At 45.2% G+C, this 22,888-nt stretch overlaps 1 protein-coding gene across 2 annotated transcripts in view; it reads left to right on the plus strand.

Moving 5' to 3' along the window:
* Positions 1–8,893: 8,893 nt before the first annotated feature.
* Positions 8,894–22,888, plus strand: part of SP3 (Sp3 transcription factor) — a 55,761-nt gene continuing 41,766 nt past the window's right edge. Inside the window, exons 1-2 of one of the 2 annotated variants that reach the window (XM_089690488.1) lie at positions 8,894–9,181; positions 9,312–9,430. In XM_089690488.1, coding sequence (XP_089546614.1) covers positions 9,341–9,430 — 90 coding nt within the window. In that variant the 5' untranslated portion in view covers positions 8,894–9,181; positions 9,312–9,340. The remainder of the gene's footprint in view (positions 9,182–9,311; positions 9,431–22,888) is intronic. The other variant, XM_089690487.1, reaches the window with a different exon arrangement.

The following is a 22,888-nucleotide window of genomic DNA, read 5'->3' on the forward strand; positions in this document are numbered from 1 at the left end:
AATGTTTACAAACTGAATACAAAATTATTTAACATTTTCTTTTTGTAATTTTTTATTTTTACATACAGTGGGGAAAATAATTATTTGATCCCCTGCAGATGTGTAAATTTGCCCACTTACAAAGAAATGAAGGGTCTATCATTTTTATCATAGGTGTATCCCCTAACAACCAACAATAATTCTGACTCCCACAGACTGTCTTTGTTCTCATGTGGTACACAGATTAGTCCTGTCAATTTAAGAAGGTGCTCCTAACAACAGCTTGTTATGTGTATCAAAGACACCTGTCCACAGAATCTCTTCCACCTCACCAACAGCAAGACCAAAGTGTTGTCAAAGGAGGTAAGGGGCAAGATTATAGACCTGCACAAGGCTGGAATGACCATCAGCAAAAAGCTTGGTGAGAAGGAGACAACTGTTGGAGCGGTTATTCGCAAATGGAAGCTATACAAAACAGCCATCAATTGCCCTCATTCTGGAGCTCCATGCAAGTTTTCGCCCCATGGGGTAAGGATGACCATGAGAAAAGTGAGGGATCAGCCCAGAACTACACAGGAGGAGCTTGTGAATGATCTAAAGGCTGTTGGAACCACAGTCACCAAACCATTGCTAACACAATACGCTGCTATAGACTGAAATCCTGCAGCGCCCACAAGGTTTCCCTCTTCAAGAGAGCACATATATAGGCATGTCTGAAGTTTGCCAATGAACATCTAAATGATTCAGAGAAGGATTGGGAGAAAGTGCTGTGGTCAGATGAGACCAAAATTGAGCTCTTTGGCTTTAACTCGTCTCTCCATGTTTAAAGGAAGAAAAATGCTGACTATGATCCTAAGAACATCATCCCTACAGTCAAGCATGTTGGAACATTATGCTTTGGGGCCATTTCTCTGCTAAAGGTAGAAGCCAGCTTTGGTCCATTGAGAGGCCAATGGACAGGGCCATGTATTGTAAAATCTTGGATGAGAACCTTCTATCCTCAGCCAGAACACTGAAGATGGGTCATTGATGGGTCTTCCAGAAAATCAATGGCCCAAAACATACTGCCAAGTTAACAAAGGAGTGGCTCAAGAAGAAGCATGTTAAACTCATGGAGTGGCCTAGCCAGTCTCAAGACCCTAATCCTATAGAAAATTTAGGGAGGAAGCTGAAACTTTGAGTTGCCAAGAGACAGCCAAGAAACCGTAAGGATTTAGAGAAGATCTGTAAAGAAGAGTGGACCAAAATCCCTCCTGAGATGTTTGCAACCCTGGTCACCAACTACAAAAAACGTTTTACCTCTGTGCTTGCCAGCAAGGATTTCTACACCAAGTACCAACTCATGTTTTGATTGAAGACAAAATACTTTTTTACTTACTGAACTGCAACTCAGTTTATAACATTTGTATTATGTGGTTTTTTTCTGCATTTTTGGTTGATATTCTGTCTCTATCATTTAAAATACACCTATGATAAAAACTATAGACCCTTAAATTCTTTGTAAGTGAGCCAACTTACAAAATCTGCAGGGGATCAAATAATTATTTTTCTCACTGTATTGTCACCAGTTAGTGTCCCTGATTACTGCCACATCATATGATGATGCTGAACTGCACTGGTGACAGTATGTAAAAAACATTCTGAAAAGAAAACAAATGTTATTTAATTTCTTGATTTAAAAAAAAAAGTGACAAAAAATTACAACTTAAAAAAAAACTTGCCATTCCTCTTACTAAATACTTCAAACTGTCTACTTTCCAAAAATGGGTCATTTATGGGGTATTTGTACTATTCTGACATTTTAAGGGTCTCAAGACTCCAAAATTGATTCAAAGACGAGACGAAAACTGATCTGGGAGGCTTCCAAGAGGCATACAGCAACATTAAAGGAGCTGCAGGAATATCTGGCAAGTACTGTCTGTGTGGTACATGTGACAACAATCTCCCGTATTCTTCATATGTCTGGGCTATGGGGTAGAGCGGCAAGATGGAAGCCTTTTCTTACAAAGAAAAACAACCAAGCCCTGCTAAATTTAGCAAAAACACATCTGAAGTCTCCCAAAAGCATGTGGGAAAATGTGTTCTGGCCTGATGAAACCAAGGTTGAACTTTTTGGCCATAACTCCAAGATACTTTATTAGGTACACCTGTTCAATTGCTTGATAACACAAATTGCTAATCACCCAAGCACATGGCAGCAAATCAATGCATTTAGACGACTTGCTGAAGTATAAACTGAGCATCAGAATGGGGAAGAAAGGGGATTAAAGTGATTTTTAACGTGGCATGGTTGCTGGTGCTAGACAGGCTGGTCTATTTCAAAAACTGCTGATCTACTGGGATTTCCAGGCACAACCATCTCTAGGGTTTACAGAGAATGGTCCGAAAAAGAGACAATATCCAGTGATGGTCCAAAATGTCTGAAAAAGAGAAAATATCTAGTTGTGTGGACAAAAATGCCTTGTTGATGTCAGAGGAGAATGGGAAGACTGGTTCATGATGATAGAAAGGCAGCAGTAACTCCTATTAATATGAATATCTCCTGAGGGATGTTTCCAACACCTTGTTGAATCTATGCCACATCAATTAAGGCAGTACTTAAGGCAAAAGTGGGTCCAACCCGGCACTAGCCGTGTACCTAATAAAGTGGCCGGTGATTGTACATAATAAAAAAAATGGTGAATACCACCAAAAGAAAGCTCTACTTGTATGAAAAAAATATACATTTCTTTTGCGTACAGTGTTGCATGACTGCACAATTGCCAGTTAAAGCAGCGCAGAGCCAAAACGCAAAAAATGGCCTGGTCATGAAGGGGGAAAACCATTCCAGAGGTCAAGTGGATAACCTATGAAACACCTTCCACTGTATAGAAGTCTAGATGAACGTGACTTACTCCTACTAAATTTACCAGGACCTGTATATATGAGAACCTTTATAAACTTTGCACTATTTGGACATCTATGTAATGAAGGCATTCATTTAACCACAAGCCTACCGGGCACTTATACCCCCTTCCTGCCCAGGCCAATTTTCAGCTTTCAGCACTATCACACTTTGAATGACAGTTGCGCAATCATGCAACACTGTACCCATATGAAATTATCATTTTTTTTGAGACAGAGCTTTCTTTTGATGGTATTTAATCACCCCTGGGTTTTTTATTTTAACCAAAAACCACTGAAATTTTTGAAAAAAAACATTTTTTTCTTAGTTTTTGTTATAAAATTTTGTAAATAAGTGATTTTTCTCCTTCACTGATGTACGCTAATGAGGCTGCAGTGATGGGCACTGATGGGCATTGACAGGCATCACTGATGGGCACTGAAAGGCAGCACTCATATATGGCACTGATAGGTGACACTAATAGGTGGCACTGTTAGGCAGCACTGATGCACATTTATAGGCGGCACTGATGGGTGACACTGAAAGGCATCTCAGATGGGCACTGAAATGTGGCATTGATGTGCACGGATATGTGGCATTGATGGGCACTGGCAGGTGGCATGGATGAGCATTGACAGGTGGCACTGCTGGGGCTACACAAATCATCAGTGCACCTCCCCTCTGAGGGATGCCGATTACCGGCTCTCCTCTCGAGCTGTCAGCGTGACAGCTCGTGAGGAGAGAAATGCCGATAACCGGTATTTCCCTATTTACATGTGATCAGCTGTGATTGGACACAGCTGATCACATGACCGAGCCGACATCTTCGGCTCTTTCCATTGATCGGTGATCCGCTGTGTCCGAGGGACACAGCACACTGCTGAATGCGTGGTTAGAATGGGACGACGTCATATGACGTCGCCCCAGAACGAGAGAACCGCCTTGCGCCCGTCATTGTACTATATGGCGGGCGGGAGGTAATTAAATGAATGTTGCCATATTTTTTGGTGCTATACATCTCGTTTACAGAAAAAACTAAATACTGTTTCTATGTGATTATCCTTTAATTTTAATTAAGATATGTTGTAATATTAGGGTTTGTTTACACCAGCCCTATTGGGCTGTGTTGTGAAGTATTGCCCAATGCAGTCCCAAGGCACAGACAAGCCAAGGTCCCATTGCTTTAGTTCACACCAATGCCCTGTATTGACGTGAGCCGAAAGAATGTAGGACAGATTGCATTTTAAGCAGCACAGTACGATGCACTACACAACTCAATGCACTGCAGTGTTGAATGAGATGTTATTTTGTGACATTTCCATAAAGTTAAAAAAAAAAAATGTAAACAGTGATATGTTGTAATATACTATTGATCTAGTGCAGGGATCCTCAAACTTTTTAAACAGGGGGCCAGTTCACTGTTCCTCAGACTGTTGGAGGGCCGGACTATCGTTTAAAAAATAATTTGAACAAATGTGGACACAGTACAGGAGATGACCAGAGACATCGGACATACAACGGCGGCGGGAATACTGGGCCGGCCACTCCATAAGACGCACAGACATTTCCCCCCAAGTGTGTCTTATGGAGTGAAATAGTGCCCCATCATTGGTGGCAGTGGGAAGAATTGTGCCCCATCATTGGTGTCAGTGGGGGGAGGAATAGTGCCCCATCGTTGGCGTCAGTGGAGGGAGGAATAGTGCCCCATCATTGGCGTCAGTGGGGGGAGGAATAGTGCCCCATCATTAGTGTCAGTGGGGGGAGGAATAGTGCCCCATCATTAGTGTCAGTGGGGGGAGGAATAGTGCCCCATCGTTGGTGTCAGTGTGGGGGGGGGGGAATAGTGCCCCGTCATTGGTGTCAGTGTGGGGGGGGGGAATAGTGCCCCGTCATTGGTGTCAGTGGGGGAAGGGGATAGTGTCCCAACATTGGTGTCAGTGGAAGGAATAATGTCCCATCATTAGTGTCAGTGGGAGGAATAGTGCCCCATCGTTGGTATCAGTGGGAGGAATAGTGCCCCATCGTTGGTGTCAGTGGGGGGAGGAATAGTGCCCCATCATTGGTGTCAGTGGGGGGAGGAATAGTGCCCCATCATTAGTGTCAGTGGGGGGAGGAATAGTGCCCCATCGTTGGTGTCAGTGTGGGGGGGGGGAATAGTGCCCCGTCATTGGTGTCAGTGTGGGGGGGGGGAATAGTGCCCCGTCATTGGTGTCAGTGGGGGAAGGGGATAGTGTCCCAACATTGGTGTCAGTGGAAGGAATAGTGTCCCATCATTAGTGTCAGTGGAAGGAATAGTGTCCCATCATTAGTGTCAGTGGGAGGAATAGTGTCCCATTATTGGTGTCAGTGGGAGGAATAGTACATCATTGGTGTCAGCGGGGGGGGAATAGTGCCCCGTCATTGGTATCAGTAGGGGGGGGGGATAGTGTCCCAACATTGGTGTCAGTGGGAGGAATAGTACCCCATCATTGGTGTCAGTGGGGGAAGGAATAGTGTTCCATCGCTGGTGTCAGTGGGAGGAATAGTGCCCCATCATTGGTGTCAGTGGGGGGTGAAATAGTGCCCCATCGTTGGTGTCAGTGGGGGGAGGAATAGTGCCCCATCGTTGGTGCCAGTGGGGGGAGGAATAGTGCCCCATCATTGGTGTCAGTGGGAGGAATAATGCCCCATGATTAGTATCAGTGACACCAATGATGGGGCACTATTCCTCCCACTGACACTTGCTGACCCATTCCAGCATGGTGCTGCTGCAGCCAGCATACCTGGTTGCAGCAGCACCATCTGCATGGCACACTTACCTGTCAGCTGTCCTTCACTCCGGCCTCTCCCTCGTTGTTCGTGGGGCCGCCTGTGTTCCTTTCCTGAGCTACAGTTCTGGTGCCCAATCAATGGTGAGGAGGTGGAGCCGAGCTGCAGCGCAAACATCGAGTGAGTGGCCAGAGTGAATGAAGGAGCAGTGCTTCCTGGACTGGATCATCGTGGGACTGGGACACGGAGCCAGGTAAGGTACAGCAGCCCCCTGCCCGCCCCTGTACTTAGTGTCCCTTCCTCGTGGCAAATACGCCCCTGCCGGCAGGCCGGATAAATGTCCTTGGCGGGCTGCATGTGGCCCGTGGGCTGTAGTTTGAGGACCCCTGATCTTGCGTATGAGGCTGCATTTACACGAAGGACCCGTTCAAACCATATAAACAGTCCGGATGAGCTCCAGATGTGTTTGCATGCTCGATTCTGATGTGTTTTTGATACATTCCGGTGCGTTTTTAATGCATTTGGAGTTCATTTTCCTTCACCTTAACCTCTTCAGGCTGAGCGTCCGCAAATATGCAGCCTCTCGGCGGCTGGGCTTTGACAAATCCTAGTATACCACCATTTGTAAACGCTAGAACTTTCACGTAACCAATTAATTTACACGTATTGGGATATTTTTTAGCAAAGACATGGAGCAGAATACATTTTGGCCTAAATTTATGATGAAATTTGATTTTCACTTTTTTTTTACTGGATATGTTTAATAGCAAAAAGTCAAAAATATTGTATTTTTTTTCAAAATTGTCTTTTTTATAGCACAAAAAATAAAAAATGCACAAGCGATCAAATATCAAAGAGGGAAAAAAAATCCGTAAATTTAACTTGGGTGCAGCGTTGCATGACTGCGCAATTGTCACTTAAAGTAACACAGCACCATAACGCAAAAAATGGCCTGGTCAAGAAGGGGGTAAATCCTCAGGAGGGCAAGTGGTTCCTGCATTCTCTGCGGTAAGGTAAGACCTTTCAAGAGCTGCTCCCCCCAGTCCCCACTGAAACCTTACCAGAGGCCAGTCTTGATCCAACGCTGTGCCCATCTACAGCAGCTCTTCTCCCAGGAGGCTCAGCAGCAGCAGGAGACATTAGTTCCTGCTGCTGCCAATCAAATCCTGAGGAGGGAGGGCTGTGTCTGTGGTACCGTGGGAGCGTTTCTACTGCGTTTTCCATTGATTCCAATGGGCAGGTGTTTTTTTTGGTTTACTGCACCAAATAGGGCTTAGAAAACTGCACCGCACCCGCAACTGATGAGTGTGAAGAGTTCCATAGGTCACACGTTTTTCTTCCACTTTTTTTTTCTACCGTAAAAGCGAAGAAAGAACGGATCAGCGTGGAAGCAGCCTTACAGTGAAACTTTGGTTATACTTTTGAAGCACAACTAAACGCAAACTTTTTTTTTTTAGTTTTGGACAGACAGGGATTTAACATGTGCCAGTTAGAGAGATTCTCCCGAACTGTCCTGTTATCAACTGAAAGAAAATGGCAACGTTTGGGTTGTCCCCAGAAATGTAATAGAGGGGAAATTCTCCAATGGGGACACTACACTCATCGGCCACTTTATTAGGTACACCTTGCTAGTGCCAAGAAAAATCTCCCGCACACCATCACCAGCCTGAACCCGATACAAGGCAGGGGGGAATCCATGCTTTCATGTTGTTTATGCCAAATTCTGACCCTACCATCTGAAGGTCGCAGCTACCAGTCTGCCCATTCTCCTCTGACATCAGCAAGGCATTTTCCTTCACACAACTGCCACTCACTGGATATTTCCTCACCATTCTCTGTACACCCTAGAGACTGTTGTGCGGAAAAATCATGGCATACATTCAACAAGGTGTTGGAAACATCCCTCAGAGGTTTTGGTCCACATTGACATGAGTTACTGTTGCCTATCATCTCAAACCAGTCTGCCCATTCTCCTCTGACATCAACCAGGCATTTTCATCCACACAACTGCCACTCACTGGATTTTTTCAGACCATTCTCTGTATACTCTAGAGATGGCTGGGCGTGAAAATTCCAGTAGATCAGCAGTTTTTGAAATACTGACTAGCCCGCCTGGCACCAACAATCATGCTACATTCAAAATCACTTAAATCCCCTTTCTTCCCCATTCTGATACTCGGTTTGAACTTCAGCAAGTCATCTTCACCATGTCTAGATGCCTAAATGCACTGAGTTGCTTCCATGTGATTGGCTCATAAGCCATTTGTGTTAGCAAACAGTTGAACAGATGGACCTAATAAAGTGTCCGGTGAGTGTGGTTCTGGTGACCTGGAGGTTCCCAAGGAATTCCCTTAATTTCCAGGGATTTTCTCACTTCCTGTTTGGCTATGAGACAGGAAGTGAAATTTCCTCCCGAGGGACACAGATGGCAAAATAAAAACCAATCTGACACGGCTTATAACCCTCCCTTGCTCTATCCAACATGAAACATTCTACTTCACATGGATGGCTGTAATTCCACTTCTTACATTTACAGTGGATGAAGTTTCCTGCCTCCACATTCACTAGACCTGCTCCAGAACAGTCTGCAAGTGATGGCAAACTGTGTGCTTCCAAGTGTTTCCCCCTCAACCCAAGATGGCCCCTGGCTGCTCTGTCATTCCTGACCGGTTCTCTTTAACCACGTGTCTGCGGCATTCCACAGATGGGATGAAGTCATACACTGCCAAGGTGGCGTTAATGTTACACGGTATACACTTTATTCGGTTCACGCAGTTAGGACATCTGATCATCTGCCCCCCACACAGAGCACTGGCAGCCATTTTGTAGACAGGACCTACATGCAGCCTATCACTTCCACAGGAACGCGTGCTCCAAGTCCTGAGGAAGCGGCTGGCTGGACGCTGCGGAACAAAATGGCTGCCGCCGCCTCTCCATGTGAGCCGTCTAAGAGCACCCTCGTCAAGCAGCGGCCCGGGGCGCTAGAGCGGGAACACGCCGGGCTCGCAGCCTTTGCTCCGGTCGATTGGTAGCGCGAGCCCGGGGCGGCTCTTCCTCCCGCTCATTGTCTGCGATAGTAAACACAGGGAGCGCGCACGTCACGCAGGCTTCACAGGAAGCCCGCGTAACAAGAAAAAAAATCCCAAAGAAAGAAGGACGTGTGCCCTAGCCAATTAGCGACGCTAGACGAACTCTCCGCCGCCAATAGCAGTGCAGAGCGGGGGCGGACCTTCCGTACGTCTTGACGCGTCACGTCCCCCGTACTGGCCGCAAGCCCCACCTTTTGTGTTTCCCCGCACCGTCAATCAAAATAGGAAAAAAAAAACGCGCCTGGTTCTCTCCGTCCGCAGCGCGCCTGTGATTATTATACTCTAATCATGTCACGCGTCTAATAAAGCCACCGCGGCCTGCGCAGCCCTGCCCGGGCCTGTTGGCTTTTTTCCTCTCTCTCCTTGGGGATTGTTTTCCTTTAATCCTGCCACAAACAATGACGGGTACGTAAAAGGCGCTCGCCCGCGAGCCGGCGGAAAATCCAGCAACGGTGCGACCGGGAGCGGAGTGTGTGCGAGTGTGAGTGAGCGCGGGGAGGGGGAAGGCTGTGAGGGAGGGAGGGGAAGCCGAGTCCGGGCGGAGAGCAGAGGAGGGGGAAGCCCCAGTAATGGCGCTGACGGTGTCGTGTTTGTCTCTTTTGTCCCCTCAGCTCCCGAGCAGCCCGTCAAGAGAGAGGAAATGGCCGCCATGGAGGTGGACGGGCAGAGCGAGTATCTGCAGCACGGCAACAGCAGCGATGACAGCGAGCAAGGCGGTGGTGGCGGCCAGGTAAGAGCTAGGCCGCAGGCTCCGGGCCTAGGCCTCCTTCCTTCCGGGGCAGCGCGGAGCGGGCCCTGCGCGGTGATAGACGGGGGGTAGGGGAGCCCCGGCCACAAAATAAGACCCAAAAATAAAAAGGCCACATGAAGCGTCCTTCCTGTGTCAGCCCCGGACTAACGGCCACCCACTTCTCTCCATGTGAACCCGCCCATTGTGGGTAGGACGCTCCGCCGTCAGCGCTGCTTCGGGATCGGCGGAGGGCAGGGAGGGTGGCGGCGGTGCCGATGGCGGAGCGGTAAGTGATGAGCCAGGGCTGGATCGTAGACAACCCCCCTAGGGGGAGGGAGGGCAGATGTCCTCGTGAACCCCCCACCTCCTCCCCGGCTCACCCATCCCACCGCTCCTCCTCCCTGGTGGCCGGCTCTGGAGGGGGTCACCCCGCATACGGGCGGCCCTGTGGGACTGCAAGGCCCAGCATGCCTCATCGGTCCGAGGATCGGGACTTCCTGGAAGGTGATGGCTGCCTCGGGGTATAGGAATCCCGATGACCCCTACCACCCCTCAGTCAGTGAGCCTATCGGCTGTGTGTGCAGTCCGACGATCGGGATGCCCAGCTGCTGTGTGCCCATGAGGCATGCCACCCCACCCTGCTCCAGGAGCCCACTCCCTATAGTAGGAGCCTGGGGTTCACAGTAGGCCCATACACCTGTCTCCCCCAAGCTGGGGATGGCCATTGGATGCACAGCTGCAGAGTCCCAGGATGGCTGCCTCTACCCCAGAGTATAGAAGACCCCCTGCCACCCATCAGTCACTGTGCCCATAGGACTTCCTGCTGGTCAGAGTGCAGTGTCGGGGTGGCTGAGGCCGCAGGATTGTATGGCATGACTTGCTTCATGACTATAATAGGAGGTAGTGCCAGCTGAGGCCCGAGCACCTGTAACCCCCTGTCTGTGGATAGTCATTGGATGCTTCTAGTACCAAAGCTGCAGAGCCCCAGGATGCCTGCCTAAGGGTATAGAAGCCCCGATGACCTCTGGCACCCCTCCATTACTGTACCTATAGACCTTGCATGCAGCCTGGGGTTCGGGATGTCCAGCTGCTGTGTTACCATAAGGCAGCACCAAGCTTGGTGTTCAGGGTAGGCCCATTCACCTGTGACTCCCAGACTGAGGATAACCATTGGGTGATGACGGTTCCACAGCTGCAGAGTCTCAGGGTGGCTGACCCTACAATATAGAAGACCCGATCACTACTGTCACCCCTCAGTAACTGTTTCCATAGACCTACCTATTGATCTGCATATAGTGTAGGGATGGCTGAGGCTGCAGTACTGTAAGAATGGTTTGCTATGCAATGCTGCTTCATGAATATAATAGGAGCCTGGTGTTCCGGCTAATGCCAGCTGAGGCCCAAGCACCTGTCACTTTCTGGTTGTTAATACCCATTGGGTGCTTATAGTTCCACAGCTGCAAAGCCCCAGGATGCCTGCCTCTGGGTATAGAACACCCAATGACTACTGGCAGTCACTATGACCATAGTCCTTCCGGTTGATCTGCATGCATTGTAGTTATGGCTGTGGCTTCAGATCTGTAAGGCATGGCTTGCCACGCTGCCCTGCTTCATGCAGCCCTGGTATTCAGGGTAATGCCAGCTGAGGCCCGAGCACCTGTGGCTCATTGGCTGTGGTAACCATTGGATGCTTAATGTTGCACATCTGCAAAGCACCAAGATGCCTGTCCCTGCATCTGGGTATAGAACATCTGATGACCACTGGCACCCCTCAGTCACTGTGCCTACAGGCCCTGCATGCAGTTGGAGGTTCATGCTGTATAACTGTATGGCTTGTCACCTTACCTTGCTTCATGTTCCCATTGATCTGAAGTAAGAGCCTGGTATTCAACACCTGTGACTCCATGGCTGAGGATACCCATTGAGTGCTTATAGTTCCACAAGTGCAGAGCCCCAGGATGCTTGTCCCTGCCTTAGGGTACAGAACACCCAATGACCACTGGCAAATTCCAGTTACTGTACCCATAGGCCTTCTTATGGATCAGCGTGTAGTGATGGCTGAGGTTGCAGAACAGTATGGCATGGCTTGCCATGCTGCTTTGCTTCACAAATATAGTTGGAGCCTGGTATTCAGGGTAGTTCTAGCCAAGGACCGAGCACTTGTGACTCCAGGGCTGGCTCTGGATGCCCATTGGGAGCTTCTGGTCCCACAGCTAAATCTGGAGGTCGCCTTAGCATTTATAAAATGATAGTCTGCTGTTTTTATGTCTCTATTTGCCATTGATGTGACTGTAGTGTTGGGACAGCCAAGATTTTGGCTATAGTGCTGTGGAACTTCAAGACATGGCATGTTTTATCTGTCTATTTACAGTACCAGAAGCCTGATAGTGCCAGCTGAGGCCCCAGCACCTTTCACTCAGTGGCCATTGGGTGTTTATAGGTCCACAGCTGCAGACCTCTAAGTTGCCTGTCCCTTGATATATACCATCTGATGACCACTGGCACTCCTTGGACACTTTGCCCATAGGCTTTACTTTTGATCTGCATGCAGTGTAGGAATAGCTGCAGCCCAGGCTGTCAAGCTGCTGTGGAACTACAAGGCATGGCTTGCCACACTGTTCTTGACTATAGTGGGAGCCTTGGTATTCAGGGTTGTGCCAGCTGAGGTCAAAGTACCCGTTACTCCTTGGCTGAGGATGTCCATTAGATGCTTATGGTTTCACAGCTCCAAAGGTTGTCTTAGCATGTATAAAACAATTGTCTTTATATGTCTATACCCCTTGTATTTGCAGTTGATGTGGCGGCAGTGTTCGTCAACCAAGGCTTTGGCAGTAGTGCTGTGGAAACTCAAGGCATGGCAAAAATTACTGACTGACAGTAATGTAAACCTAGTGTCAACGTGTGTTTTTTTGCATTTAACGTGCGTTTTTAGGTGCATTAAAAAACACACCCCAGAAATTCTCCCAAGTGAAGCGAAAAAACACTACATGGTTTTCAAATGTGAACAGCTCTGTCTGCTGTCCATGTTATCCATTGCAGGCTTCTTTACTAGGCTAACAAGTAGCCGCAAAAAAAGTGCCTCAAACACCTGTTTGAACAGGATGGCCTAAGCATCTGTGACTCCTTGGCTGGCTGAGGATGCCAATTGGGTGCTTATGGTTCTGGAGCTGTTGATTCCAGGATGCATGTCCTTTCCTGAGGATATGGAACACCTGATGACCTATGGCACCCTCAGTCACTGTACCCATAGGCCTTCCTGTTGACCTGCATGCAGTGTGGGGACATTGGAGGCTTCGGCTGTCCAGCTGCTATGTAATAACATGGCTTGCCAAACTGCTGTTTTATGTGTCCATGGACTATAGTAGGAGCTTGGTGTTCAGGGTAGTGCCTTTTGAGGCCCAAACACCTGTGACTTTCTGGCTGCCTGAGGATGACCATTGGGTGATTATGGTCCTTCAGGTAAAAAGCCACGGGTTTTCTAGGTGTGAATTAAACTATTTTCTGGTATTTGTATGTTTATCCCCCTTATATTTACTGTTGCTGTGTTAAAGCTGTAATTTACAGATTTAAGAATTCTGTTCTTCCTGTGTTTGGAGAGATTGGAGGGTTTTGTAGAGTAACATAATGTCTAGATACTGGATGAAAATGGATAGGCTGGAGTAATACATTTTTGAGTGTAGAGGGTTGAAATAGTACTCCCTGTAGTCCAGACTGGGCCTTGGCTCTGTGCCTAAGTTGAAGGCATTTAAAGAGCCAGGTGCTAGACTCTCCAGACTTTAGAGATGAAATACACTTAAAAGTACCCCTGGAGTATGGTTGATGTAAATAGTTTAGTCTTGCCTTTAGGAACGGTCAGAAATTGTTCTAATTCTGTGTTGCATTTGCTGGTGATGTGGCTACATGGGTAGGACAGCCAAGGCTTGGGCAGTAGTGCTGTGAAACCTCAAGACACAACATGTTTTATGTTTATAGTGACTCTAGGGAGAACTTGGTCTTCAGGGTAGTGCAATCTAATGCTCAAGCAGTTGTGACTTTCCTGGCTGTAGATGACCATTGGCTGCAGTGCCCATGGGACTATAAGACATGGCTTGTCATACCACCATGTGTTATGTGCCCAGTGATTTTTGTATGAGCTTGGTCTTCAGGGTAGTGCCTGCTAAGGCTCCCCAGTTGTCTGTGTATGACCATAGGACACGTATGGCTGCACAGATGGAGAACCACAGGTTGTCCTTAATGCTGCAAATATGTAAATACAGTTGTGTGCCCTGCTCATGCAGATTGTGTTTACTATTCATTTGGATGCAGCATGGTGCCAGCTAAACTTGAAAGTGAGGAAATGTGTACAGAAAGTGTCCTGTGGTATTGGCAGTGGCATTCTTTGTACCTGCTGGGTTCCAAATTGACTACAGTGAGGCGCCAGAGAGAGCTGGGGGGGGGGGGCAGTTGGTGAAAGGTCTCTTATACCTCAATTCTTTGTGAGCAGGCCAATGCCTGCCCCATGTGTTTTAAATATAAGAGCTCTGTTTTCAAACAAATGTATTCACCTTGAACTTGCCCATGTTATCCCAGTACAGAAGAATGCACAACACATTAAAATCACAAGCTTGTAAAGCCGGCCATACACTAGTAGATTTTTGCGCAAATATTTATACGGTAATTCTCATCGGTCCATTTGGTGACATGACAAATCCCGTTTGAAAGTACTTTAAAAAAAAAAAGTTTGCTTTCAACATTTGATTTTGGAGTGAATTGATTTTCTCAAACAAAAATCACATACACTGTTAGAAATTCATTTGCTCGAGAATGTTTTCATCCTGCTCTTAGAATTTTCTTGTGAAGGTCGATCCTACTAATGGTATTGTATGCACCACATATTAGCACATTATGACATGTACTAGTATGCACCACATATTAACACATTATGACATGTACTAGTATGCACCACATATTAACACATTATGACATGTACTAGTATGCACCACATATTTGGCACATTCTGAAAGAATTGCCCGTAAATGGAGCCCTTTAGTGGCTCCCCCTGGTCTCTAGGTCTTCCTTCCAAATTGCATATCTTTGGCCACTTGAACAGCCAGGTCGCAGTGACGGCACTCCCACTTGGAAGTTACATTATCATGGCACACAATGGGGGGTTTGTAAATGTGGTCTGAGCTGCACATGCATGGCTCAGTTTACATTGCTGCTGACGGGGACATTTATGGCAAAAGAGATGGTTTGGGTCTCTTCTGTTATAAAAAAAAAAAAAAAAAAAAAAGCCCTGCCTGTCAGTGATTTTTTTAATTCTGATTTTACTACTGCTTTATCCCCTTAACACGGTCGCCTTCTGGCCCTTTAGGGGTTTCTGATGCCAGGAGGCAGGGTTTATGCTTATGACCGTCGTGATTGGCTGTCACAGCCGTCACATGATCTGAAAGCTCCCGATAGCTGCTTGCTTGGTTTTACATTTTGGTATGCATATATATGTGGCCTCTTGGCATCAAGGTTCACCCGCCGAGAGGCCACATATATGCGTACTGTCGGTGTGAAGGAGTTAAAGCAGCATTAAGTTTGGGAACCAAAGGCATTCCTTGCCAGGTGTTCTAAGTCTATTCCTTCTACCCTGTAAAGGTATACTTACCTATTCTGAGTTTGCTTTGGTTCAGTCACATGATTGGGTCCCAGCGCCAGCTTCAGTGTAGAAGGAGGTACAACCATAGTAAGTCTGTGGGTGATGTTATCGCACAGGCTCTGCAGCTGTTTTTTGGGGATCTTTTCTCTACACTGAAATTGGCCACAGTGTAATCAAGCCCTGCTCCAGCTGATTAATTTGAACTATCCACTGGCCAAATCGAATGAAGGTGCACTCGTCTGTAGGACTACAAATAGGAAAAATATCCGGAATCCGCTGCACTCTTCAATCTTTATTGTGTAGGTAAAATCTATAATTATCTACACAATAAAGATTGAAGAGTGCAGCGAATTCCGGATGTTTTTCTTATTTGTTGAGAGATCATGTGACTGGACCAGAGCACCCTGAGAATAGGGAAGTATAGACCTTTTTCCTTTTACAGGGTAGATGGATAAGTCTTAGAATGGTAGTGGGAGTAGATTTAGACTTGGGACATTATTTTCCTTTTACTTTAAAGCAGAAGTAAAGTCCGCCTTTTTATTTATACCTACAGGCCATATTAAGGCTTACCTGTTGGTACAGTAAATATCCTCTAAACGTCCGTTTGTGAGATATTTACTTTGGTAGCAGCCGGGGATGTCACTATGCTCTGAATGGACAGTGCCATGTGCAGGAGTGACGTCATTGTGAAGATGGAAGCCCTAGCATTGGTGACAGTGTACCACTGGACAACTTCATTTTAAGGTAAGTCTGTGTAAACGGGAACAGTCCCCGCTGTCAGAATACAGTAGCGCATTGAGGGAGATCCCTGCATCAAACATCATTATATACTTCCAGCTGGTTGAATTAAAAAAAAAAAAAAAAAACCCTGAACCAGCTTTATTAATGGACCGTGGTTCAAACTTATTAAAATTGGTATTTAAAATGGTACTTTACCCTTAGCAACTTGATAAAAAAATGTTCTTTTGCAAGGAACATACATTCCACATTAATAATTATGCTTCCAAAATGATTGTGCTGTAAACTGCCTCCTGTCTCTTCTTGCCTGAGGCTGCCATTTTGCTGAAGCCCAGAGCACCTGTTCAGAAGTATGAGCAGATTGACCTCTACATTTTTGGCAGTGCCAAAAAAATCGCAAATGAGCATGTGCAGAGCTTGGTGAGACAGTGCATTACTTGATTTTAAACCGCATAGGCACTTATTTTTAACGTTTTACATAGCTATACCTGCAGAAGGGGCCAGCCTGAAGCGATCTAGCAGGATTTAATTTTTTTGACTAAAGTTCCACTTTAAAGTTCACTGAAACCTCGGGTTAGGCATTAAGGTATCTTATGCTTTCTGTGAAGATTGTATTACTAGACAGTTTGATGCACCTTGTTTTTGTATGTTGCCCTTAAAGCATCTGATCACTAAGATCAGTGTGATCAGATGCTTTCCCAATTTAAAAATGATGCTGTTAAAGTCTGGCGAAACTGAAATTTTGAAATGCTCAAAGCTTCTGGTCTCTTAGACCATAAAGATGATTGGAGCCATTCTAGTCTCTGATCAGCTCTATGGTCAGCCAGTTGAACTGCTGGCTGCATTCTCAGATTCCTCTGTGGGATGGGAGAGCCCAAGAAAACTGGAAGGTGGTATGGGGGGGCGGAGAGATGTCCCTTCCTGCTGCTTGTAAAAATGATCCAGAAGCTAATTGGCCACTAGGAATGCTTTTACATGAAAACCGACCGTCCGCTAAAAAAGATACCAGGATGATGCCTGTACCTGCAAGCATCATCCCAGAATAACCACTCACTCCAGAGACGTACCAGTACATTGCTGGTCCATGTTGGACATATATGTAACCGCAGAGAACATGGGCATATGATGAATCGGGTCTGTGGACCAATATGCCTGCTATCCATTCTTTTTTTGTAATGCCCATTTTTAAGGTTAGGCCCCAAAAAATGTTATATTCAGAAACCGTGATATATTTCCATGCATGTTGTCTGGCAAGAGCTGAATTTGGGTGGGCGGTGATGTGTTGTTGTGCTTATAAATTGCTTTGGCCCGTAATCAGTTGGTTCAAATCTTCCATGAAAAACAGTGGAGGGGTTAAACGCTAGTCATGAATGAGTTAGATTTTTGACAGCTCAGGATAGTGATCTGTAATTGGCTGGAGCTAGTCTCATGGTACAGGGTGATGTGATTTGCCCCATGTATCGTGTGACAGCTGTGGGCCAATCACAGCTCACTAGGAAGAGAAGCCGAGCTGTTATGAATCAGATTGATTCATAACAGCTTTGCTAAAATTGTGATCACATGAGCACCAGGTCCTGTTCAATGGGATCTTCATTCTGCTGTGTCCACCACACAGCAGTCACAGGTGGAGAGTGGCGCAGCGCCCCCCTGTGTTAATACAGCCAGAACGACGTACCCATACGTTGCTTTGTCTGTAGCTGCTGCCTGTTCGCAGTACATGGTGGGCGGTCGGGAAGCGGTCACAGCATTTGTTTCCTACATAAATGTTGATATTTGTATTTGGCTCCATGCAGACTATAAGCTAAAAAAAAAGGTCGAAACGCTGAATGAAAAAAAACTCATAATGGCGTTTTTGTGCCAGATTTTAGGAGCAGTCAGGAGTGTTCAGCTTTTTTTTCTTCTGGAAAATCGCCCCCAAAAACACAGGTTTTTTTTTTTTGGTTTTTTTTTTTCCCTGCTCCTATGCTTCTAGACAAAAATGGTGTGCATGGACACATAGGATAACACTATTTGCTTCCAGAAGCTGAAAAAAATTGCTCAAATACTGCTGCAATGGGCGTTTTTTTAAACTAGTATGCATGGATCCTTCTTTTAGAAGGGCTGTGGGCCACTTTAATGTATTGATCTGTTTAATGATTTAATGTATGATCTATGCAATTTTAAGGGGCCCTTTCCATTGTACTAGTTTGGAAGAAACCAGGCTACTCCAAAACAGCAAGGAACAATTGTGGCAACTATTTATAGTGGAGAGTGGATATAGCTATCCCTTGGTTGTTAGGAATGAAATTAAAACAGTTGACCTCAGTGAAGAGCAGCATGAGTTCATATAGTTGATAAACACTTCTAATATATGGCTTGCTGGTATGTTTAGTGGGCTTTAGCAGTGCAGCTCTGTGTCCTGGATAATATTAGCAGATTAATGATATTGCAGGTTGCTTGTCGTTAATAAGCAAAAAAAAAAACTTGTAATTCTGGCTAATAACACATTTAAGCAAATCCAAAGGGATTGATGTTTTGACAGTGGTGAATGGGTGAACAGCTGTTACAGCTAAGCAGGAAGGTGTTACCAAAAACTGGGAGCTGAAGCACAATAACATAAGTGATAACTTCTAGGTGTGGTGAACAAGCAGCATTTCTGAAGTGAGCAAATTGGAATCTGTTATGGTGTCTGATTATCTTCTTACACTTTTTCTACACTGGTTTGTTTTTACAATTTCATGTTGTATTCTTTTATTGCTAAGAGAGATCTTTAGGGATATTACACCCACGTGCAATACCTAAGTAACCTTAAAACACAACATGGCAGTGTCATATTAAACGTTACTGTTGGTACTTAGTAGAACTTCCTTTTTTTGGGGGGGGGGGGGGGGGTTATCTGCTGCAGGTATAAAGTCAAGGGTGTGGAAATTTTTGACAAAACTACTTGTCAAGGGACTAAATCGGCGTCCCAATCTACTTGTCCCGTATGACAATCTACTTGCCCTGATAAAAAAGGGGCTCTATGATGACTTAAACATTTAATTATTTTAATATTGCGCTGTATGTCTCCTCCTCCCCTCTGCCTGTCTCCAGCACCACACCCGGGAAATAGCAGGGAGGAGAGAGACCATGCTTTGTAATGAGCACTGATTGGGTGCTTGTCAGGGAAGGGCAGTGTCGGGCTTATCCTTTTCCTTGTTTGATGCCAGAGCCATTTTTACGTTTTTTGCACACGTCTAAAAAAACGTTTTAGGCTTGAAGATTACACAAAACCCCCAAACATTATATATTTTCTGAAGACAAAGACCCTACAGAATAAATTAGTGGTAGTTACAATTTTTTATGTCGCACAATATTATTGCAGAATTTTAGTAAAAAATACACTTAAATTAATTTTAGGGCATAAAAAAAGAAATACATTACCCTATTTATTTGTAAAATATAAAAGATGAGGTTCCACTGAGTAAATGGACATCCAACATGTCAAACCTTACATTTGCGTGCGCTCATGAAATGGCGACAAACTTTAGTACCCTATGTTTTCTATAGGCGACCCTTTTAAAGCCCATTATAGGTCATCGGTATTAAAAATATTTTTTGTTTACTTAATTTTTTATTTTCACACAGGGGACAAAAAGTCCCCTGTGTGATTATTTTTTGGTGAAAGGTTCTCTTTAATGAGACATCCAGGGTCTAAAAGACCCTGCATGTCTCCCCTGTGGTCCCCTGAATGTAATGCAGTGTACATCACACTGCATTATGTTCTTTCCTGGCCTCAATGGCCAGGAATCTGTGAAAAGGGACCTGGAGGTGACGTCAAAAATCACTTCCTGGTCAGGACAAGAAGGTGAGGGGAGCTGACATGTTGCGTGTTCGCTCTCCTCCCTACCCTCTAGCTGCCGGCGTACATTGAGCCAGTCCTGGGCTTGCAGATGGGCCAGCGGAGCCTGGGAGACTTGGTGAGCGAGGGGCCGGGAGACGTCTACAACAACGGTGTGAAAGCAGGCAGGCAGCAGCGCTGCCATCCGAATGATTTCACCTGACAGGTGAGCCCTGCTAAATGTTGAAAGAAGCTACCTGCCCATCGCCCAGAACTAGATGTCCTGGCTGTCAGGAGATACAAATTCAACATCCCTGAAAGTGAAGTTAAGTTACTCTGAAAGGCAGACATGCATATAGGAGGCGCATGTCATACATGGTATGCAAAAAATATAATGTGAAACACTAGGTACAGAGTATAAGCAATATTTATACATAGAAATCTTCTAACATAAGGTATGAAGTGAAGGCATTTGGAAGTTCTGCCCCTGCCTGCAGCAGCCTCCTACTGTGGCTGAATGCTGGGAAGTTCTGAAAAGTCAAAGCCAGCACAGGATTCTTTAAAAGTGCAGAGAAAACATTTACCTGCTTGTACAGTATGTTAACTCCATCACTGCCAGATGAACTATTTTCTCCCTCAATAATGAGACTGCTGCAGAATGTAAGGCACTAGCAAGAGAGTGATGCGTCTTTCAACCAGCGAGGGAGCAAATGAAAGCAGTTGAGTGCTCTGCTGTTGCCTGTGATAGCGATCCTGCCGCTGACAATTTCTTGACAGTTACCAGGTTGCTAGTGTGACCAAGGGCCTTGGTGTGTTACTGGCAGGATCATAAGATAGGTTTCAAAGCATAATTCAACTAACAAAATGGAGGACTGGTAAGTTGCATTATATAAAAATTGGATTTAGATGCACTATTTATGCATTAACCAGAGCCTTTTCACTGTGGTAGAGGGTCAAGGATTTCAGACAAAATCATCTGAAAAGGCTTAAAGTAGAGCTATAGGCAAAACTTTTTTTTTTTTTCCATCATGGATAGAGTAAGGGAGGGTTATAACCCCTGTCAGACTTTTTTTTTTTTTTTTTAAACTTTTTGCTGTCTGTGTCCCATTGCGCAGATTTACCTTCACTTCCTGAATAGACTAAAGAAAGTGAGAGGAAAGCCTTGCAAACTTGTAGGATTGGAAGATTTCCCCTCTTATGACTTTTCTTGGGACAACCCAATATTTGGGATTTTCTTTTACTTTCAATAATAATGGTAAACAGGACAAATAGGGTGAATCTCCCTAACCGGCGCAGACATCAATAAAACCATAATATGTGTTCTAATCCATCTTCACTCTATCCAAAACTTAAAACCGTTTTGCCTTTAGTTATACTTTAAAGTGCATGTCAAGCCTAACAACTTAATTTCTTCCCTTTCTAAAAAGGAAGTTAACTCTGGAAGCTGTGTCAAATAATACATATTCGCCATTATTGCCTGCGATCTCAGAGCGGATAATCTTTCCCCATTACCAACTTACCATGCCTTCTTCTACACTGTTTTAGTCCATCACTGTCAATAGATCAGTTTTGGGTTTTTTTTGTTTGTTCAGCAAGTTGAACAAAAAAACTGACCCAATTTTCCCCATCCTCATTTGAGGTTTGATGAAGGAATCCTCTCCACTGGGCCTTTGTATTTCAAATACACTGATCAGTGCTGCTAGCTATAGCCTGCAGCGCTGATTAAGCAGGGAGAATCTGACAGGGCTGTTGTACAGAAATTTGATCGGTAGATCAACTTCTGTAAAACCTCCCTTCCCATGCATGGATTGAAAATTGGTCAGTCCTTGTTTAACCAGCTGAATTTTCGATACATGTATGAACAGTTTTAGTAGAGGTGGCCATCTTGTTAGAGGCAGAGCTTTTGCTTCCTCTTGTTGGAGCTTCTAGCAAGAACAGTTCTATTACCATATCTCTCCAAATCTCATGAGACTGAGGCTTGTAGGTGTAGGGGTTCCTAGGCACCTTTACATGCCAGTAAGTGCACTTCTGTTTTAAGAGAAATTACAGACAAAAGGTACATTTTATAGGGTACTGCTTGGGCACAGGTAACCGTTTTAAAATGTCCCTGTAACATAGCCAAGCTCTGCTTTTTTATTTAATTTCTCTGTAAAGAGTTGCATAAATTGACACTGCTATATAAGTAACTGTAATAGAACAATAAAAATAAAACTGCTGAAGGGAACTGCCCCTGCCATTTATCCTGGGCTCTACTGTCCCACCTGCGGATATTTGGCAGATATCGGTGGATGAAATGGAGGGAGACCAGCAAACATCTGTTCGCTGATCTCCCTTCTGTCGAATGAACCTGAAAGTGACATGTATACATCACCTCCAGGTTCGACTTTCATTTTCCCCAGGTGCTGTGGCTGGAAAAAAAGCTTATGTAGCACGATATATTCTCAGCTTAAGTGGAATGCAGAGGAGACACCGGGGGTCCCCTGTGTGATAGCAGTAAAAAAAAATTTAAAAGCAGCAAATTTTAGCAATTTTTTTTTTTTTTTTAAGTCCCCTGCCCCCACATTTACACACACAAAAAATGAAATGCATGCAGTGGGTGCACCCAAGCTCAAACAGTTTCGTACACAAGCTGCATGTGCTGCTGTGACTGGAGTGAGAGCAGTGGCTCTAGGGCCATCATTCACAGTTAACTGAAAAACTGGCAACCTGTAAAGGCTTTTAAAGCAATGCCAATTAACCATTTTTGGCACCAATGTTTGGTGGTGTTTCACGGATGTGTACAGTTTTGTACTATTCTGTGTTTGTGTGCACTGAAATGATTTTAAGTGTATTTTGTTTACTGAAAATTTGCATTCAATAAACATGCACAAATATCACGTGCAATGAAAAATTTGCAACTACCACCATTTAATTCTCCAGGGTCTTTGCTTTCAGAAAATATTTAGTGTTTGGGTGTTTAATCTTCAGTTCTAAAATGTGCATTTTAATATGTACAAAATAGAAAAAAATGGCTCTGGTAGAAAAGTGGTCAGTGTGTTGCAGTGGGAGCAAGACATGTAGAAAACACTGTTAGCAATGTCCCCTTACAGTGACCTGCATTTATCCAGTGCAGAAAAATGAAGGCTGCTTGGTTTTATCAAGCTCTAAAACTAAATCTATCCTGTTGCAGTGAATACCTGAAAAGCAGAGAACCAATCGCACATGAAAGTAGGTTTCTGGCTGCAACTTGCAAACTCTGTTGGTCACCTCCCAGGTTACAGTGTTGCAGGAAAGTGATAATTAGACTTAAAAATAA

This window comes from Staurois parvus, unplaced genomic scaffold (assembly GCF_062004578.1).
Source record: "Staurois parvus isolate SC_StPar_1 unplaced genomic scaffold, SC_StPar_1.0 ptg000530l, whole genome shotgun sequence".
NCBI lineage: Eukaryota > Metazoa > Chordata > Amphibia > Anura > Ranidae > Staurois > Staurois parvus.